At 34.8% G+C, this 21033-nt stretch overlaps 3 protein-coding genes across 3 annotated transcripts; all 3 read left to right on the top strand.

The window, feature by feature from the left end:
* The first annotated feature begins 1307 nt into the window (after nucleotides 1-1307).
* LOC132699256 (protein 5NUC-like) lies at nucleotides 1308-5305 on the top strand. The gene is made up of 4 exons (XM_060665884.1): nucleotides 1308-1383; nucleotides 1663-1877; nucleotides 3182-3360; nucleotides 3422-5305. Exons 2-4 carry the CDS (start codon nucleotides 1670-1672, stop codon nucleotides 4892-4894), a joined length of 1860 nt encoding a protein of 619 aa, XP_060521867.1. The 5' UTR covers nucleotides 1308-1383; nucleotides 1663-1669; the 3' UTR covers nucleotides 4895-5305.
* Nucleotides 5306-7999: 2694 nt separating this feature from the next.
* On the top strand, nucleotides 8000-16367 carry LOC132699295 (protein 5NUC-like). Its single transcript, XM_060665929.1, has 3 exons — nucleotides 8000-8420; nucleotides 11454-11632; nucleotides 14943-16367. The coding sequence occupies exons 1-3, from the start codon at nucleotides 8213-8215 to the stop codon at nucleotides 16350-16352; spliced, it is 1797 nt and encodes a 598-aa protein (XP_060521912.1). The 5' UTR covers nucleotides 8000-8212; the 3' UTR covers nucleotides 16353-16367.
* Nucleotides 16368-16590: 223 nt separating this feature from the next.
* Nucleotides 16591-21016, top strand: LOC132699294 (beta-glucuronidase-like). The gene is made up of 13 exons (XM_060665928.1): nucleotides 16591-16685; nucleotides 17414-17592; nucleotides 17649-17831; nucleotides 17896-18062; nucleotides 18469-18605; nucleotides 18667-18863; nucleotides 19062-19179; nucleotides 19251-19449; nucleotides 19912-20055; nucleotides 20112-20196; nucleotides 20252-20428; nucleotides 20489-20627; nucleotides 20684-21016. The coding sequence occupies exons 2-13, from the start codon at nucleotides 17431-17433 to the stop codon at nucleotides 20872-20874; spliced, it is 1899 nt and encodes a 632-aa protein (XP_060521911.1). The 5' UTR covers nucleotides 16591-16685; nucleotides 17414-17430; the 3' UTR covers nucleotides 20875-21016.
* The last annotated feature ends 17 nt before the right edge of the window (nucleotides 21017-21033 follow it).

The raw sequence follows: 21033 nt of genomic DNA, 5'->3' as shown, positions 1-21033 counted from the left end.
TAATTTATTATGCTGTGTTTTTTATTGTAAGAGAATAAACCGTCCACTATGTGTTTATGTAAGTATTTGCTAGTAAGGAGGAAGTACGTGAAATCGTGCTCTACAGCTATATAACTCAAGATCAAACTCGCATCTAATGGTTTTTTCAACTGGCGCGGGTAACTTATGTCCGCTCGCCATGGCAATTTACGCCATTGAACAGTTCAAATGATAAAAATTATATGACAGTATTATATAGTTGCGGCAGAATTGTGACGTTCCGTCGAGAACATTGCCTCAGAAGGTAGAAAGTATACTGCAAAACTCAAGACAGGAACCCAATTTGCCGAATTTTGCTCGTTTAAGTTGGTAGTTCTACAATAACCAACTGACTCGGGAGTTTCAAGTTCATGACCATAGACAACGCGTTTTGGTCGCTAACTGGGCTTCAGTCGTTTGACTATGAGATCGTATTTCTAACCAACCAATGCGAGGTGTACCAAGTCATAACGCATCCTCAAATAGTTACCATTGGGAATGGATTTTGAGGCAGCCACCGCCAACGGCGAGCGCTGCAGAACAACCCGAACTAATTCCTTATGGACCGAACTGAACCATATGGACCTAGAGGACATGTGCGACATGTGCGTGAACGACTTGAGGGCAGGGTTATCTCTCATGGATTTCTTGAAGTCGCAGGTGTGTGCAAATAAACACGGAAAGAGTCATTGAAAATTGGACTATTCAATTACGTGCCAACGTTGTAGTCGAGTCGATTTCACAGTTACTAACACAAATGGGCCTTTTAAATAAAAAAAGAATTTAGAAAATAACTTGCGCATTGCTTGTTGACCATCCATTAGAATGACTATAATCACGAATGAAGACTCGAAGACGAATGGTAATCCTGCAATATTTTCAAATTAATTTGTTTAGGTTTAAGATGCTATATTCCCAAACCAGACTATTACTACATAATGTAATTACGGACGGTTTTGTTTACTTATTTCGGTTTACAGTCAATTTGGATAAAGGTATTGGTGAATGCATTTAGGGAGTGATTGTGATCTGTGATTGCCCCTTAACACGATGTTCATCAACTGATTCTGAGGCAACCATCGTAGTTGAAAACGTTCCTATCCAGTTTTCGCTAGCAGCTTTCGAATAACTTTTATTACTAATTACTTTCCAGTTTTAGTTAAAACTATTTGTATGTATGTATTCTAAGTTTCTTGTATTTAGTGACGAAAAGACATCATAAAGCATTAAGACTCGAGGTTCCTTTATCTGTTTCTCACGCCCACGAGTGTATGACAACGTCGCGACGAACATTTTATTGCTTCGAAGCAATTATCCGCTATCGTTTAGCAAATAGCAAGGGTATTACATACATTCGGTTAGAGCGTAAGTAATATAATTTTTGATATATGTAGATTTCTTACCTGTTGTCAGCATTTCGTCGAATTTCGCGCCACGAACCAAGACTTTTCCTTCATTGCGGTTAGGAATTTGGATATATAAATCAGATCGATTCGGTTCATAATCCTTCAATCCCCAAAGGATTTATGGTTTGATTAGATTATATGTATCCATACCACAACTGCTTAATGTGTTAAGATATGACAGTGCTTTCCTGATTCCGATACAGACCGCTATTCAATTCCACTAGTTTTTCACTTTTAGAATCGCAATGCAAAACAATTTGCATTTGTTCGTTGTTTGGTGGTCTGTGTTACTATTCCACGAGGGGGTTTGGACTTCCATTGTTCCTTCCACGAGAGCTGAGAGGGAATTTACTTTGGTTTTGCTGCACAATAACGACATGCACGGTCGATTCGAAGAAACCGAAAATAATTCAGGAACTTGTCAGGACGCTCACAAAAATGTTAGTTGCGTAGGTATGTACGTCGTCAAAGTCACTGACGTGTTTTCCTTGATGACCTGATAGGCTTAATATATTTGTATCTAATAAAAATTGACTTTTAAAGTTTTTGGCACTGCCCTATCGTGTTTTTTGATTATAAACATTATTTTCTTGGACTTTATCTTTGCGCAGTGAAATTACTACTATAACGTTCGAGACAAACCTGTAATCTCCTGCATTCATTTTCTGTCAATCAATTTATCCATTTTAGTAGTCTACAAAACACTAGTGTTTAAAGAAAATCAAAACGGAAATATATGTTTTAGATCTACCTCCCATTACATAATAATAATAAAAGTCTGCTAGTATGTTTTGATTTTCTTTGAACGCTGCTCTCTTGTTTAGAACACAATAAAACTGCTGTTTCAGTAGACACACTGTGCAAATATGTAAAATCGAAGTTTACGTATAAGAATTAATTTAGGTTTCATAATTTTTTTTATAGCTTGGTATTCATACTGCTGTTAGGAAAAATTGTTGAATGATAGTCAGTTAATAGAGAAACCATATAAGGCGATTAAAAAAATTCAAGTTATTGGTATTTTTTCTAGAAATGGCAAAATCTCAGCTTTAAAAAGTGTTCTATGGAAAACTATAAATGAATGTTATTATATTACGTTTCCGCTAACTGTCATCTATTGTAAATCAGCTAATAATTTATACTTTTTATTTATACTTCTACATGACCGTCAGAATTGACAAACGTTAAAATTCAAACAGTGCGGTACGATCTCCGAAAACATCCGATTGCTCCCAAACCCGTGCGGTAAATCCCGAAATATTCGAAGTGGCTCGGATCCGTGGGACAAGAAACTCATGTGGTAAAGTGGCGCTTCCCGCTATATCGGTGTATAATTAGGAATTTTGTAGAAGGAAGTAGAAAAAACTCTTTACATCTTCGAATATGCGTAATTCTAATTACGGTCCCGCAGGATTTAAACTCTGTTCTAACCAATTTTTGTTATATTTTAATTTCTTTTAATATTAAACACATTTAGGAAACCTGTTTTTTAAAAGGTCCGTTACACAAAAACATTATGATTCTCGATTTATGAGTTCCTTATGATTTAGCAGTAATTTTGGGCTTTAATATCACTGGTGAGTTAAACTTTTGTGACGTCTGCGTCTGTAACAGAAACCAGGTAAATGCGAACGTAATTTTAATACGTATGTTGCAGATATAGCCCAAAAGTCCTCTTAACAGATACTGCTTGGTGTACGGGCGACAAAAGTTTATACTGATTTATAGGCATTAAATATAAAATACCTTTTTCCTAGGGGGGTTTGCAAGGACCGCTAATATCATAAGAACATATCGACAAGCGGCTCAAGAAGGGACATCACCACCAGTCTTGTATCTGAACGCGGGTGACACGTATGTGGGAACCGCGTGGTCCAGTCTATTTACGTGGAACATCAGCTCCGAGTTTGTCAACTTACTCAAACCAGACGCATTGGTAGGCATTTTTACTTCGACCTCTTAAAATCTAATTTCACCAATTGAGCTTTTTCTTATAGACTCTGGGAAATCACGAGTTCGATTTTACCGTAGAAAATCTAGCTTTATTCATAGGGGCTTTGACGTCGCCTATAGTCGCTGCCAACCTCAATTTCACCAACGAACCGGCCATCGGCAAAGTTCAAAAATCGGTAGTTCTGGAAGTATCCGGGCGCAAAATAGGAGTTATCGGATACTTAACGCCCGAAACGATTCAAATTTCCTCGCCGGGAAACGTGGCGTTTGAAGAAGAAATCATCGCCATCCGAAGAGAGAGCGAATTGTTGAACAGTCAGGGCGTCACGATCATCATCGCGTTGGGCCATTCGGGCTATTTAAAGGACAAAGAAATCGCGAGGGAAGTGGACTTGGTGGACGTAGTTGTCGGCGGACACTCGCATTCGTTTCTATGGACTGGTGTTCAACCTAGCACGGATTCCATAGAAGGGCCTTACCCGACGGTAGTCACCCAGCCTACAGGTAAACGCGTTCCTGTAGTGCAAGCGTACGCTTTCACTAAATATATGGGTGTTTTAAACTTGACATTCGATGGCGATGGAAACTTAACCGAATTTTCTGGAAAACCGATTTTGTTGGATAACGCGGTACCCCAAGATCCCGACGTACTCTCGCTGTTGGAGGTTTACCGACCCGAAGTGAACGCTTTAAACGAACAAGTCGTGGGAACTTCTAGAGTTATCCTCGAAGGTTCTTGCAGACACTCGGAATGCAATTTCGGCAACTTGATTGCAGACGCTTTGGTGACGTATGTCGCCAGTGTCAACACTGAACGCTGGACTAACGCGCCCATTGCTTTATACAATGGCGGCGCTGTTAGAAACACTATAGACCCTACGGCTACCGGAGGCAATATAACTAGAGGGGAGCTGCTTGGTGCGATGCCTTTCGACAATCAGGTAGTAGAACTTACTTTGACTGGGTCGGATTTGGTTAAATCCCTGGAGCAAGGAGCTAGAGGAAACGGGGATACTTCGTACGGCGAATTCATGCAAGTTTCCGGTCTTAAAGTGCAATACGACATGTCAAAACCGTCGTTTTCGAGGGTATTGTCTGTCAAAGCTAGATGCGGAGTATGCGCTGTGCCCGCCTACGAAGAAGTAGTCGCCACCAGCAACTATACAATAGTGACATCCAGCTTTTTATCAGATGGCGGGGATGGGATAACGGTTTTCAAAAATTTCGGCATGGATAAGAAAATCCACACACTGAACGATCTGGATACGGTGGCTTGGTATTTTGGGAAATACAGCCCCGTGTATCCCGAAGTGAGTGGAAGAATTCGAATTATAAGTCGGGATCAAACAGAAAATGAAAGTGAAAATGGTGACGATGAGGATGAAAGTGGTGAAGATGAAGATGAACACGGTAGCGGGTCAGAAAATGCTGCCTGTACGATTCGCAATAATATCGTTATTGTCGCGAGTGTGATCGTACTGGTTGCTACCATTGAAACTGATGTCAACATAAATTAGAATTCAGTGTAATAATAAAAATCTTGAAAGTGAGGCAGTAAATTGAAATGATCGATTCGAACGACGAAAAGGGTGATTATGGTGCGATGGATTGAAATTGTCAAGTATTTACATTGTCGCCAATTTAAAACAATCTATTGTTTGCCTTGTCTGTTGCATGTGTGCTCTTTCCACGCTTCACGGGTGTTGAAAATTTATAAAATTGTTCGGCAAACATGTAAGGCTGTTGTTTTTAATAAAAGAAACGCCGCTTAATCGTCAATTTCTTTTAATTAAGAAAATTGGTTTTCCAGCTGAATCATCACAATAAATAAATAATTTATTTGGGAAGCACACGGATATCAATTATCATTCTGTAATTATTATAAGCAATATTTATATTATATGTCGTGCGATATGAAAAATTTTATTGCGATTCCATAATAAAAAAAGATTCGAAATATCACAATTGCATTTTTACGACTTTTTTATAGATTGCGCTGATAAAAAGCAATAAATCCATTTTGTGAATATTTGGACAACATATCTCCAAATAGGTTGACTGGTTAGAAACTACATCCACATAAACATAATAGTAATTAAAGGACAATAGAAAAAAGTACAAAATAAATGTTCTGAGGAATGTATGTTTTTTAGCTCCGCAGATCATGAAGCTTAATTTGTGTATATGCAAGGTGCTAGCAGCTGCCCCCATTCCTTGTACTACTAGTAGGCAAAGTCAGCAAAATTTTTCACTTTAAAACAAATGTAAAAACATTATAGGGGATTCAGAACTTGCACGGTCGAAAATTTGGTACCTAAAAAATACTCGAAAATGATGAATCGCTACTTTGAAAGAATTTGTTAATGTTACATGTTGCATGATTATTACTTTAGTACTGGAGACAAAATTTCTAGATACAACAGAACATTTTAAGGTAAAAAGTTTAGTTGAAACACGAACTGTTACGTTTGTGTATTTATTTTTTTGGTCCTTGGTTGGTCTTAAATATGAATAATGAATATATTCTCCAATGAAGAGACAAAATGTGAATGAAATAAGTAAATTATGTGTTTTGTGTTCCTTTGGCTAAACAGAAACAATGTTGGCTAAAGATCTTAAAATTTTGTAAATAATAGAGTAATCAGTGAAGCGTAAAAATTATCGTAAAAAAATATTTTGGTATTCAACGAACTAATTTAGTAGAAGAAAAGAAGAAAAATGCGGTTGCTATATTGAACTATCGAAAATTAGCGTTTTTGTATATATCTATTCAAGTGAATCAAATTGGAATATTTAAATAAATCAGTCGCTCCCAATGCGAAAAGTGTTGTTGGGTCAAGTTCGATAATTAATTTTTTTCGTACCTAGTAGAAACCTGTATTTTCTGTGATAAGATTTTATATGACTAAGCAGACACTGATAACATTCGAATGTACAATGCGAATTTTGCTATTTGTGCACGTCCTTGAAGTGGGATTACCTCACATTTTGTGTGCCATTTCTAATTAGTTTTCGGACCTTTGTTCATAGTAATTTTTAACATCAAATACAAATTCAAATATAAAAATTCAAGCAGTAGCCCACTAACTCACTAGCTAATCTAACATTTTTTACAAATACTACTACAGATACTTCGCATAATTTGTAGTAATTTTTCATTTCTGATTGGTTTGAGCATAAATTATTAGCAAAGTAAGTAAAAGTAAAAAAACATATTGCATGCATTGCATGCATTTTTATTGTATGTATGTATTTAATGTATGTATGTATGAATGGTATATCACAGAATAAGTTTATAAACGTTTATCAACAGCAGCACTAATAAACGTGATTAATGCAGAACACATGCAAAGTCACCATATACGTCAATATAAATACCATAAGTATCTACCAAAAACTACAATGCATAATTGGGTAGTTTGTAGCCGGCAGTAGAACAAAATATCTTTTGACTAAAAAACAAATTCTGGAGATTTTTGTTATCTCTACTAGCTAGTCTGGATTTTAAGTTGTCGTTTACAACTTTCAACACTGTTATTTATATTATACTTAATATGATAAACTTAATAACACTTTTTTCTACTTCTCGCTCTTAAATACCAAGTATGCACCGACCACGCGTGGGGAAAGTGCCACTTTAAGACGTCATTTTTATAACACATGATGGTCAGCCACTTCGGATATTTCCCGTACTTTAGTCACGTGTTTGGGAGCAATCGGTTTTTGGAAGGTTTTAGCGTTTGGTATTTTGACGTGTGTTAATTGTGACGGTCATTTCACACTCCACTCAGTGCTTGTATTCGTGTTGTTTTCTAAAAATATACTTAAAATGTAATCGCCGCAGAAAAAGTATAGCATGCCCTACATTGATAAACTCATTCAGTAATTCGTTTGTTAAGTAATGATTTAATGCTGTTCACATTTACAAGAATATTTCAAACTCTAACCAAAATAAAAAATACTTATAGCTACCTAGAATCTATACGTCTCCCGAAACACCAGGCAACTTTTTGTAAAATTGCAATTTGGCCCGGGAAAAGGGAAATAATGAATAAAGAAATTAAATTAAACATAACAGGAAGGGATATTGTTCTCAAGTTTCATCGAGAGGTTTTAATAAATTTATAAATATAAATAAAAAGGAAGCAAACGATTTTTTTAATGGAAAATTGTTTTTCAGAAATTACGCATTTAAGTCAAATTAAAGTCCCCCTGGTTAAGTTGAAAAAAATGATTAGATAATGGCTGTTATGTTTTTTAATTGTTTTATGTAATTTTAATTTTTAATTAATGGACTTGAGCTATGCAGGGAAAATAATATTTCTTTAAAGTATCTTTAGTGAATGAAATTTGCAAAAAAATGTAACGTGTAGTGGAAAACAGGCCTGAAATTTTAAATTTAATTGTTCAACAACAACCGAAAATTCTTCCTGAAAAGTCAAAAACAATGCGGGAACGTCAAGAAAAGCGGTCAAGAATTTGTCACTTCTATATTGCCTAACTGGGTGTCAATTTGCCAATATAAGTTCATAATTCATGCTACGTTTGAGGCTATTGAATTTAAGATAACCAGTCGATAAGTGGAAACTTATAAAGCTTGGTAGCCTGGTCGTCTCTTTGGCTAATTATTTAAAACGTACCTACTCAGTAGCGCAAATGCCACCGTTGGGATCGGTCGGACTGAATGCCCAGGCACCATAAAACAAAGTTCGACCGGTTCTAATAGAATATCGTCGCCAAACAGAAGATTTTATCTAAATTTATAACGGGCATCTAAAATTACTCTCGCAATAAGCCAAGGAATTAACTCCAAAATTAACCGGTTCATCGAAATTATGTTCGAACGCGACAGTGTTTTGGTTTGCGCTTTGGTTGTCTTGGTCGCCAAGGATTTGTATGTCGTCGGGGGTGTTCCTATCAAAAGGGCCGCGGAGGAATTGTCCATGATTTTGTTGCACAACAATGACATGCACGGAAGATTCGACGAGACAGAGAGGAATTCTGGATCGTGTCAAGTTAGCAATCGGAACAAAAGTTGCATAGGTAAGGCGATTAGAAACACTATTATGATCAATTTGTTACCCGTCATTTGGTGTCCCTCAATTGAAGAGTCTATGCATTTGAAAGTACCGTCCCAATTGTAAGAAAAATATGGGAAAAGATAGGACTATATCTGGGTGGTCTTCAATATGCTGGGTCGAGAGTGCCCTATAGGGCTGTTTCGGTTTGTTTTATACAGTGTAGTCATTGAAGTGTGCAACGTATGAGAAATCCACAGTACAGTACAGTGTTCGTAATTACCATTTGAAATAAAAGTTTGTGAATGCCTTAAATAATTAAAACCTACGTTAATCTTCCAAATGTACTTGTCTTTGTACAAAATTTTGCCAGATTTAATTTATTTTGATTATTATACAAAGATTATTAACTTAAAAAAAAGGAAAAAAAAACTTGGAACCATTCTTAATGCATCTAAAATGATTGTCGAAGATGCACCAACAAAGTATATATCAGAAAAAACCCTTTTATATAATCTGCAAAAAATTATTAAAATTTGAATATATTAAAATTTAATTTGTATATTATTGTGAAATATTTCGATATACGTTGAAGTTTTCCTATTTTTCTATTTTGGACATTTATGTTTCAGTAATAAAACTATAAACAAAATATTACCTAAAGGTTTCAGTAATACATAGTTTAGATTGAAGGTGCGAAATGTTTCTTTTGGTAATTATATGTATGATTATATTATTTTTATTGACACTGCGACGTGTTTCCGGTTCTTTCATTTTTTTTTAATCCATCACATTTGATATATGTTGTCAAACTGTAATCCAGGGCGGAATGTATTGAAATGTTGTGAATATACACTCGACCCTATCCCAAAATTGTAAGTAAAACGAAAGAGACTGCTGCCGACTTAGGGTTTTGCATATTCAAGCTGGGTTTAAAGTGTCGCACATATCCGAATAACCTTACGGAATAAATCCAATTTCAACCTTCAGCAATTAATTATTCAAATATTATCAATTAAACATTTCTTTATCGTTATACGGACACACTTTAATAATTGCACCTCTGGCAATTTTAAAATTTTGTCAAGGAAAGTTCTTTTGCTGGGCTAATAATATAATATGTGCTGCATAAGTTTAGAATTGGAAGCGTTTATTTTTCAGAATCTACGAACTTTTTCTGTTTTTTATGTAATTTTGTTTTTTTTTTATTGTTAGTATAAATATAATAATAAAATACGGACAAAGTGAACATAAAAAATTAAAAATTAAACAATAAAAAAGTAAATCACCATTTGATATTTTTCACAATGTTTATATCATTATCTACGTGCACCTTATAAAAATGAAGTCCTAATAGTAACTAGTTTGCATATTCAAATATGGAGCGGACGAAGGTAAATTAAATTACATGATAATTTATTAAATATTTTTTATACAGTACTAAACCTGTAAACAGCACTCAAGCTTCTACATTCTCCTGAAGTAAGAATGTTTATATAGTTGCATTTTAATTTTGTTTAAAAAAGATAATAACGGTTCTAGGCTCTTCTTTAAAATCGTTTGTTAGATAATTGCGATTGCCTGTGATTATATGCTGCCGATATATACATTTAGCTACAATATTGAAAAATTAATGACCAAAGATTTATTTAAGAGAAGTTCAGAAATTCGTTGATTATTTACAGGGGTTGCAAGTTAAATAATTAAGTATAGATGTGTGTATAGAAGTCGATGTATTGCAAACTTTAGAATTATTTTAATTTATTCATCAAATCAGATCGTTTAATACGCTTTAAAATTAGCTTAATTTTATCGCGAGTGCTTATGGGTTACATGTGTAGGAACCGGTATGTTGTAATTAAAATCACAAGTTTCCAGTGTGTGAATTTCCATGCCCGTCGCAATATGGTTGATTGATTTTTTGAGTTGCAGATCCAATTAAATTCAATTGAATTTTAGTAGTGACTCAAAAATTTAAAATTCAAATGGGAAAGCATTTTTGTGCACGCGACTGCCGGAACAAGATTTTCTGCGTTTAGAGCAGTGCGGAAAATGCTCTTTATAAGTAGGTACTGCTTCTTTTGTTTGATACATTAGTAGGATATCAGATTACACAATATTGATTACTAACAAAAATTTTTCTATAGCAGTGTTAACGCATGTTTATTGAAACACCATATCTAATGTCGTAGTCCGTTGTTTGTACAATAAGTCTCTTAAACCCAATAATAGACGTCAGTTTGTACTGAAAGTCTTCCGAAAAAGGACTATCGTATGTAAGCGTTCTTTCATCAATATTATAAATCCATCGTTCCTAATAGAACAAGGTTATCTCCAAACAATACCCATCCATCGTATTCGTTGCAGGTACACATTGTTAGAATACAAATGAATAATAACCTTAAGATAAAATAAAAATTATCCAACTGTAAACACTTCTTTCGTAATCCATATTATATCAGACTACATTTATTTTCAGTTATAAGGTGGCAATATCATAGAGTCTATGGTGGTTTTTTCTTTATGGAAAAATAGCCATGCATATACGTTTGAATATTAGGTATAATCATTGTACCATAACATTGTTGGTGAAAAGAATAAATCATTCATTCAATTTCAAATATAAATAGTTCATTTCAAATTTATTTATAGAAACAAATATAAAACAAAAAAGATTTGAATTGATATTATACGTTATACATACGTTAGAAAAATGGTTGTCACAGAAATTTCAAAAATAAAAATCCTACCTACTCAAAAAATATGAAGCTTATTCTTTTCAAATATAAAATAGCTGGGGAATACTCAACCAAGGTATTCTAATGTGTATGAAAAATTAGTAACTGACGACATAGATACAGTTTCTGAGATTACTTTCATATATAGATTATTTAATGATAAGGTAATTTGATATAATATTTGTACACATTTTGATAATCGGATGACATTGACCTTATTTACATTTAATTTTAATTAATTGGTTTCTCAAGATAATAAATTAACGCGACTTTTGATCCCATATTCAGATTTTAATTTTTATTATTTTGTTTTTTTGCAGGCGGATTCGCGAGAACGGCTCACGTTATAAGAAAATACCGACAGAAAGCAAAAGAAGGCATTTATCCACCAGTATTGTATTTAAACGCTGGTGATACATTCGTGGGAACATCGTGGTTCAGCGTTTTTACTTGGAATATCAGTTCGGCGTTTATTAACATACTGGAACCTGATGCTCTGGTAGGTTAATCTGAAGTGAATCTCACGTATTAGTAAAGTAAATAATTAATCAAATCTTTAAAGCGACCTTAAAACCTTTGCAGAGTGCAATAAATATGATTTCATTGGGTTCTGATTTGGTAAAATGAGCCGTCAAATATAGTTGATGTTGCAAGGTACTCTTTTCGGGATGTTGGTAACATTAGAACACGCGTTTTTTGGGGTTTTAACAAGAAACTCTGGATCCCACTTTAAGCATGCAAAATAAAGTAGTAATAAAAAAATCGATATTTGTATGTTACCAGTTAAGGTAGACTTATTGCACAGAAGATATAACAAAAATTTGTGATAAGGCCTTCCAGCCGTTAGTTTTGTGTTTAGTGCCGCACTGATGATCAAGAACTGAATTTTTTAAGAAGCACAAACTTAACATTGTTCCAAAAATAAATAATATGCTTAATTTCACATAAAAACTACTACTTAACATAAAATACATTGCAAATTGTTATCAATGCGCGAACCTGATGTTTGCAAAAAAAAGTAATGTTACTAACATTTTTTTTAATAGTACATTTAACGGGCAGATAATAATGACTATAACTCACGAGGATAAAGTTTGCGCATTCAACATAATAGGGTATATTCATTATATGCTTTTTAACAAAAATATTAGGTTTTTATTTATCCAGTTATTCCAACGTACAAAGAAAATCTTTATATTTAAAACAATTTATAATATTTTCCTGTTAAAAATTATTGCAGTATTTGAGAATAATTTCTGGTTTGTATTTGCATTTAATAATTAACGATTTAAAACGTAATAATTTAATATTTTAACTATTTAAATATCCAACATTTGATATTCATGTTAAATAAATTTGTAAGCTAAACAGAGCAGCAATTTTGATTTTTTTTCTGTTTCCCTAAATCTACCTCTAGCGGTTTTACATATTATATATAAGCAAACGTATTATTTTGACACATGTATTTGTTGGAGCTCGTCTTGAAATGTCCTAACATAAGTATTTGAACATAAAAATGAAATCCAAAAGTTTATAGGAAATATTTGTTGTGGTGTGGATCGGAACAGAAAGACTATTTTCTTTAATATGCTATATATCAGTACACATACACAAAACGAAAATACAGAACTTATCACACATCCTTCTTTACATTTTTCATGGTGCCGCACACACTTCTCTCGTCAAAGAAAACACACCGTCTTTTTCGCTCCATGCACAGTGTCATGTAATTAAATTACCACTCGAAATGGTATTATATTTGTAAGGAATAGGATTGTGTTGGGTTAGATCCTAAAAAGATAATTATTTTGGCACACATCCACTAAATACACTAAAAAATAAGAACAAGTACCCCAACGATCAAATAAAATGTGGTAATCTAAAATTATTGTCACTAATTTGCGTATGTAAATTTATTCTTGCTACTTTATTCTGTATGCCCAACGGCAGACGTTTTTTTTGGCAAATGTTCCGTTATCCTTTATATACTAAAATTCGTTCTCGGAGCCGTTTTCAATTAATCGAAATTGGTCCGATAACATATTTCGCAGGCGCATGTTTCTAATTAACAAAAATATTACATGTGAACGTTGTTATTATCACAAATAATTAAAAGAAGATTAGTCTTTAAAACGTCCCGTCTACACGATCAAGAGGCGTGTTTCCTAAACAGCGAGTTATTAATTTATTACCCATTAGAATCCCACAGAGCGTGTCCGCCAACTGGATCACGAAATTGCTGAATCGCTGCCACGTATTTTGGCAGATGGTCGAACACAAAAATATTTATCCTTAGGTAAACACTTATATCGATCGCGCAAACTAATTAGCATTTTGTTGAATCGTACTTTGAAGTGTTATGCTAACCTCGAAATTAGCTAGCGAATGACCCCTCGGAAGAACAAATGTTGAAGTTAATAATGTTAAACTGTTTGAGTTTTCTATATCAAGATTCAAATTTCTACATTTGCCAGACTTCGGCTCTTTGGTCCAGGAAGGTTAAGACTCCACATCGCAGAGTCCCATCAAAAATTTCTCGGATGTAAAAAAACAGACAACTCAAATTTCATGTCCTATTTCTTAACAAAGTAAAATTAATTATTAAAAACAATTATATCGTAAGTGTAGTTGTTGTGAAGCTGTTCGCGAAATAACTAATTCATATTTAAAAAAATAGTTTTTGACTATTTCACGAGTTGTTAAGAAAAACAACACGGAACATTAACAAAGACGAGAAGTGACACTCTCCCATTTTAAAGGTTAAATAAAGCTCTTCGATGCATCGGTCTGTTTTGGGAAAACTATAAGTATACATCCTTATACAAAGTAGCGTTAATTTTTAATTTTAAATAAGATGGGATTATAAAAATAGGTGTTTTCCATTTGAAATATTTATTTTTTCAACATGCTGTTATATTAATAATTGAAACCATTGAACAAAGTTCACACCCACTTATAGTATATCCGGATGTGTCGAAAATATTTCTTCCGAATTGCCTCCGCCAATATTAATTTAATTCCAAATGTTCAAGATTTTGCTACTTATATCTTCTCATAACAGATCGGTGGTACACCATATATGCTTGTTATCGTTAATTATAACGAAGTAGCACTGAAGAGCTCAGTGAATGAATTCGCTTTGGGTTCCAGTTCGTTTCATTCGGGTTTCACTTCCGGTTCTTTAGTCACGGGTTTAGTCACAGATTTTTCGGTCGTTTTTTAAGATTGATAGCATTTTGACGTTACTCTATTATGATAGTCACGCCACACGACACTTAGCGAATGTACTCCGTGATGTGTTGCAAAATTTTACTATTGTACTAATGGCTGTGGAAAACGTATATTATGACATTCGTCAACTTTTTCAGACAAAAAAAATGTTTAAACTAACGAAAACAAAATCGCGAATATAGTAACGCTGTGACATCCATAATTTTTTTTATAAATTATAAGTATCCTCTAAGATAATGAAAATCTTACGTTTTTAAAATCAAAGGTGAAGAAAGATAAAAAAAGTAGAAAAGTTAAACCAAACCTGAAAAAAATGTATATTTAGACGCTACTAAACAATCCCAATTTCAAATGTTGCTCCCTGAAACCGTTTAAAAGTCTTCCAAGTTTCTTGTGTTGCCCAGTGCAATACAATTACACACTTAATCCATGCATTTTTTCTTTTTATATTCAGTCATCAAGCAAGTTAAAATTTACTTCACAAATACTCAATTTGCGCTTGGATAAAGTGTCTTGTCGATTCTCTTAAATAAGTTTTCCAAATCTTGTCTTTAATCTGTTTTGTGTAAAACTTCCAGTCACTTGGAAATCACGAGTTTGACCTCACCGTCGGCACCTTGGCGCCGTTTGTGGACGCCGTGAAATCGCCTATTTTGGCAGCCAACCTGGACTTAACCGGCGAACCGTCCCTCAGTAAAGTCAAGAAATCCGTTATCTTGGAAGTATCCGGATGGCAAGTCGGCATCATAGGCTATTTAACACCTGAAACCATAAAAATCTCATCGGTCGGCAGCATCAAATTCGAAGACGAGGTAGAGGCAATAAAACGGGAAAGCACCAACTTACAAAGTCTAGGCGTGAACATCATTATCGCTCTGGGACATTCCGGATACTTAACCGACCAGAAAATCGCCGAGGAGGTCGAACTGGTCGACGTCGTCATCGGTGGTCACTCTAACACGTTCCTCTGGAACGGAAAACAACCTGACTACGAGCCGGTCGAGGATCCTTACCCAAAAATTATCACCCAAAAATCCGGAAAGAAAGTCCCAGTGGTTCAGGCGTATGCCTACACGAAGTATCTCGGGGTCTTGAACGTTACGTTTGACGATAAAGGCGATTTAATTAGTTTTGCCGGCCAACCTATTCTACTAGAAAGCTCGATACCGCAAGACGAAGACGTGCTGGCTCTTTTGGACGTCTACAGGCCGAAGATCGACGCTCTAAACGAAGAAGAAGTGGGGGTTTCGAAAGTGATTTTGGATGGAAGCGACGCGGTATGCAGACGCGGAGAATGCAACCTTGGAAATCTCATCACTGACGCCCTGGTGTCCTATGTGGTGACCGTATCTCCAGAACAATGGACCGCGGCGCCTCTAGGTTTATACAACGGCGGAGGTATTAGAAACACAATAGATGTGACCAGCTCCAACGGGAAGATAACTAGAGGGGATTTACTAGGAGTGCTACCCTACGGGAACCAGGTGGTTCAAAAAACTCTTAAAGGGGTCGATTTGATTAGAGCTCTAGAACAGGGTGCAAGGGGAAACGGAGAAACATCTTATGGAGAATTTCCCCAAGTGTCTGGCATGAAAGTGGTGTTGGATATGTCGAAACCTCCGTATTCTAGAGTAGTGTCGGTGAAAGTTAGATGCGGGTTATGTTTGGTGCCCATTTACGAGCCACTGGATCCTCATAAGAATTACACCTTGGTTACGTCGAGTTTCCTGTCAGATGGTGGGGACGGTATTACAGCATTACGGGATAACTTTCTAGATAAAAAGGTGCACGATCTGACTGATATAGATACTGTTGCTTGGTATATCCGGAAATATAGCCCGGTTTATCCGGAAGTACAAGGTAGGATAACGTTCGTTAATGGTTCGGAATGTAATAGCAACGGGGCCTTTAAAAGTCGATTAAGTTGGACAGTGTTTGTAATAGGATTTTTGCTAAGTTTTCTAAATTATGTAGATGTTAATAAATAAATAGTTTTTATATGGTTTTTGTTGTCCTTATGTCTTCCATCCTTGATTGTGTTTGTTATTCAAATCTAGCAATGTCTGAAACTTGACCTCTAAACTTTTACTCGGTATACCTACTCAACGCAAATATTTTTTATATTTGTTCATTGTGTTTACAAATATGTTTACAAAAAAGACTCAAAATACTTCGGAAACATCTTGATTGATTACAATGAGAGTTCAGAAGTGGAAAGACCGATAAAACTTATCTGTCACCAAGTAGAATGCACAAAAACAATATTATTTAGTCAAAATCGGGCATTAGTATTAGTGAAGTTAATAAAAAAACAAGCAACGGTATGCGAGAAAACATTTTTTATTTACGTACAACATATGTATCAGACATGCGTTGCATACAAACGTTTCAAATTCTGAACTCGGAAACGGTAAGGGATACGAGGTAGTTCAACTTTGGACAAAGCTGCATATCATTCAGCTCGATACTATTGCGTCAAACTGATATTTGCCTATCATTAGAATTTTCTAAAAAACTGCGAAAAAACTAAAAATTTCATTTTTTTTGTTTTTTAACTGGATTCCAGATTTGATTTTTAATTATTGTAAATCATTTTTATGAATCACTATGTCGTTAAAAGTGGACTTGATCGTTAAACCGAAGAGAAGTGAAATTTTTTTAGACAAAATTAATGGAACTACTGATCAAAACTACCAGTCGAAAGTGATTTTACATTTAAGTCGCTTAATATTTCGCGTTTTTTGAATTGCAAGGGTAAATCAAATATGTCATTCGTAAAGAATATTATTGTAATATTTGGAGAAATTTCAAAGATAACAATTTTTAATGGGAGATTATAGGGCTCCATCTCTCTTACCATTTCCGAGATCCCAATGCTGAGCGTCGAACCATCAAAGTGAAAATTGTATGCTGGTAAAATTTATTTTCGAAATGGAGATAAAAATAAATCTTAAAATGTGAATTATCGTCCATTGTAAAATTTCCCATTGATATCCAATCTGGTGCTTTTATGGTAGATAACATAAGCGTATACTAATTAAATTTACAGAATCGAATTCGTAAAACATGAAAAAGACATTAGTATTGTTTCTCTTCCTCTGGAAGAATGACGTTTGGTGCGACGGGGGCATTTTACAACCAAGACCCTCCGAAACAAGGGAACAGTTTAGTTTGGATGGTTTATGGTATTTTACGACGAATAAAGACTCCATCAGCAATATTGAACTGGTAAAATATCCCTACTGAGAATTTTAGGGGTAATCAATATTCATAACTATTTGTAGGCATCAGATTTAGACATAAATTTGATGCCAGTACCTTCCAGTTATAACGACATAACTACAAATCCTAACCTGCGCGACCATGTTGGATCCGTTTGGTATAACAGGAAATTTTTCGTGCCTGACTCCTGGCAAAATAAGAGGGTGTGGATCAGATTTGGTTCTGTTTGCTACAGTGCCGATGTGGTAAGTGTCTGAAAGAATACAATTATCGTTTTCCCTCTACCTTCGAATATTTATTATGTTTAAGGTGATCAATGGGATACTTGTCGTTCACCACGAAGTTGGTCATTACCCATTTGTTGCTGACGTCTCTTCGGTCTTAAATTACGGATTGGAAAATAATATAACGGTGACCGTAGATAATACGCCTTCTTCCACGACCATACCACAAGGAGGTGTCGAAACTTTAATAACGTATGTTTTTTTTAATTAATTTATAACAGTTAATAAGTGTTGGAAAATTTTAAGTTTGATTCATATAAAAAATACAAAATTAAACATAGATTACATAGTAGAAATTACTGAATTTACTGCAGGACGGCGAACTGTTAACTAACAAATGATGTCAGCACCAATCAGAGCACGTCCTCGGATACCTCAGGATTTACCCACATTTTAGATTATTTCAATTTAAGTGATTTTTTTAATTTACAAATTAGGACTGGAATTCACATTTTATTAAAAAAATATGACCCTCTATATGTTTCAGCAGTAAAATTGAGTTTTCTATTAGACCTTGTAAAATTGAAACTTGATTGATGTCTGCTTACACATTACTTATTCGGCCTTAGATTGACGTCTTCATTCTAATGTATTACAGGAATAGAAAAAAATTGACATACACATATGATTATTTCAACTACGCTGGTATAGATAGATCAGTAGTGCTTTACACCACTAATCAAATCTATATCGATGACGTTAAAGTTCTTACAGCCATTAGTAACGCAACTTCAGGTAAGGAAACAGCTTTGGTAATATACATAGGTATATAATTGCAATTTAAAAAATATTCTAGCCACTGTCACTTACAATGTTACGATAGTTGGGAACAGCTCTCCTATTTCGATTAAGTTGAAGATATTGGATAAGGCAGGAAAAACAGTGGCGTCTGATGAATCTCAAGAGAGCTATGGTAATTTGACGATACCAGAGGTAAAGCTTTGGTGGCCTCACCTAATGGATCCTGCCCCAGGATATCTCTACTCTCTGAAGGTAAAAGAACACTAACTGTCTCTGTCAATTTGCGCCAACTAAGTTTTCTTATCTAAAGTTTTCAACTTAATATTTTCCTCCTATTTCAACATCTTAAAAAACTTAACAGAGAAACAGCAACATATGAAATGGAGAAAAAACATGTTTTTACGTTCTCGAAACAGAAAATTTATTAATACTGAATAATTTTATTTTTAGATTGATTTATACGAAAAAGATCAGCTGGTTGATACTTATACTCAGCCCTTTGGAGTAAGAGAACTAACCTTTGATGATACGTCCTTCAAGATAAACGGAAAAAATGTCTATATTAGAGGTACATTGTTTTTAACACCTACATTTCTTTCTTGCTAGAATTAAGAAAATTAATGATAAAAACAATTCCAGGTTTTGGCAAACACGAAGATTCGGACATAAGAGGCAAAGGTTTTGACCTGGCTTTGGTCTTAAGAGACTACAATCTCTTAAAATGGATCGGAGCCAACGCCTTTCGAACTTCCCACTACCCCTACGCAGAGGAAATTATGGACTTAGCCGATCAGTTGGGAATTATGGTCATCGATGAAGTTCCGGCTATCAATTTAGAGTACGTGTTCAAAATTGCCGCAACACATTATACTTCCTTGGAGGAATTTTATTATGCAATCAATATAAGGAGAACATGGATAGAAATGCAACTTTTTATATGAGATTTTTAGGTTCGGCTAGATGCTTTCCTCACCAAGCGAGCAAATGCATGCGCAAACTCAATTTGCGTATATGAAAACTGAATATTTAAACTTAATAACAATTTGATTACTAACTGATTACTATTACACAGTATACTATAATATAGCTTCGATTGGAACCTTTTACTCTTTTCTTATCTCAACGATGAGCTACATAATGTATAAGTGCGACTCATTAAGTGAAACTAAACATAATCTGAGTTCGGGCAGATGTATCTATCAGGTTGCCGAATATACTAGTGCCGAAATTTCATTCAGGATTTTATTAAATGTTCTCGCGTAGGGAAGGCAATGAAATGAATGGCAAATTATCTTTTCAGTGACTACAATGATGAACTTTTGGAAAATCACAAGAGGTCTTTAACAGATTTGTATCACAGGGATAAAAATCGTCCGTCAGTTATAATGTGGTCGGTTGCGAATGAACCCAGGTCACAAAAGGACGAAGCTACCGACTATTTTAGGTACTAATATCTATCATTTATCTATCTACACATCCCCATAACTATTAATTTTTTAGGCACGTTGTTGCTCATATAAAGTCCTTTGACAAAACCAGGCCGGTGACCGTTTGTAACATGTACACCTATAACGAAGATCATTCCGTAACTAAGATAAAGATAAATTTCGGTGACTTATTTTATTTTTGCGTGGTTGTAGGGGCAGTTTCTTGATATCCTAAGTGTCAATCGGTATTATGCTTGGTACAACAACGTGGCAGAATTAGACGGTATTTACAAAAGATTGATTGACGAATGTAGAAGCTGGAACAAATTACATAACAAGCCCGTGTTAATATCCGAATACGGGGCGGACTCTGAAGAGGGACTTCATATCGTAAGAGAATTTTTAAATCGGTGTAATAATTTCGATAAGAGATAAAATTATAATTTTTAGCTACCGACGTACATTTGGTCGGAGGAATTTCAAAACGATCTGATGGCTCAGCACTTCCGAGCTTTTGACGAAATGCGAAACGAGGGATGGTTTATAGGTGAAATGATCTGGAACTTCGCTGATTTTAAAACCGACCAGGGTAGCTTATAATGGTTATTAGAAAAATTTAGTTAGAGTAAAACAACTTGCTTTTAGAGATTAGGCGAGTTGGAGGAAACAAAAAGGGGGTATTTACTAGAAACCGTCAGCCAAAATCCTCTGCCTTTCTCCTGCGGAAGAGGTACTGGGCACTTGCTCAAGCGATAGACAATGTTACCGCCCCATCTGATATTCAGGAATATGTTATAGATGATGTTTCTAGCAAAATGTCCCGAGATGAATTTTAGTATTTTACCATAACTGCAAATAAAGTTATAATTGGTTTCTTTCAAATGAATGAAATTAAAGTTTTGTGAAAATATCCTCAGTTATTATTGCATTTGCATCACATATTTTTTGAGCAACTAACTGAGCAATTATCCATTTGAAATTTGACACATCTAAAT

Source organism: Cylas formicarius, unplaced genomic scaffold, assembly GCF_029955315.1.
Source record: "Cylas formicarius isolate icCylForm1 unplaced genomic scaffold, icCylForm1.1 PGA_scaffold_3__17_contigs__length_32017465, whole genome shotgun sequence".
NCBI classification, from domain to species: Eukaryota; Metazoa; Arthropoda; class Insecta; order Coleoptera; family Brentidae; genus Cylas; species Cylas formicarius.
Note: the sequence above shows the minus strand (reverse complement) of the source record. Positions and strands in the feature narration are given on the sequence as shown.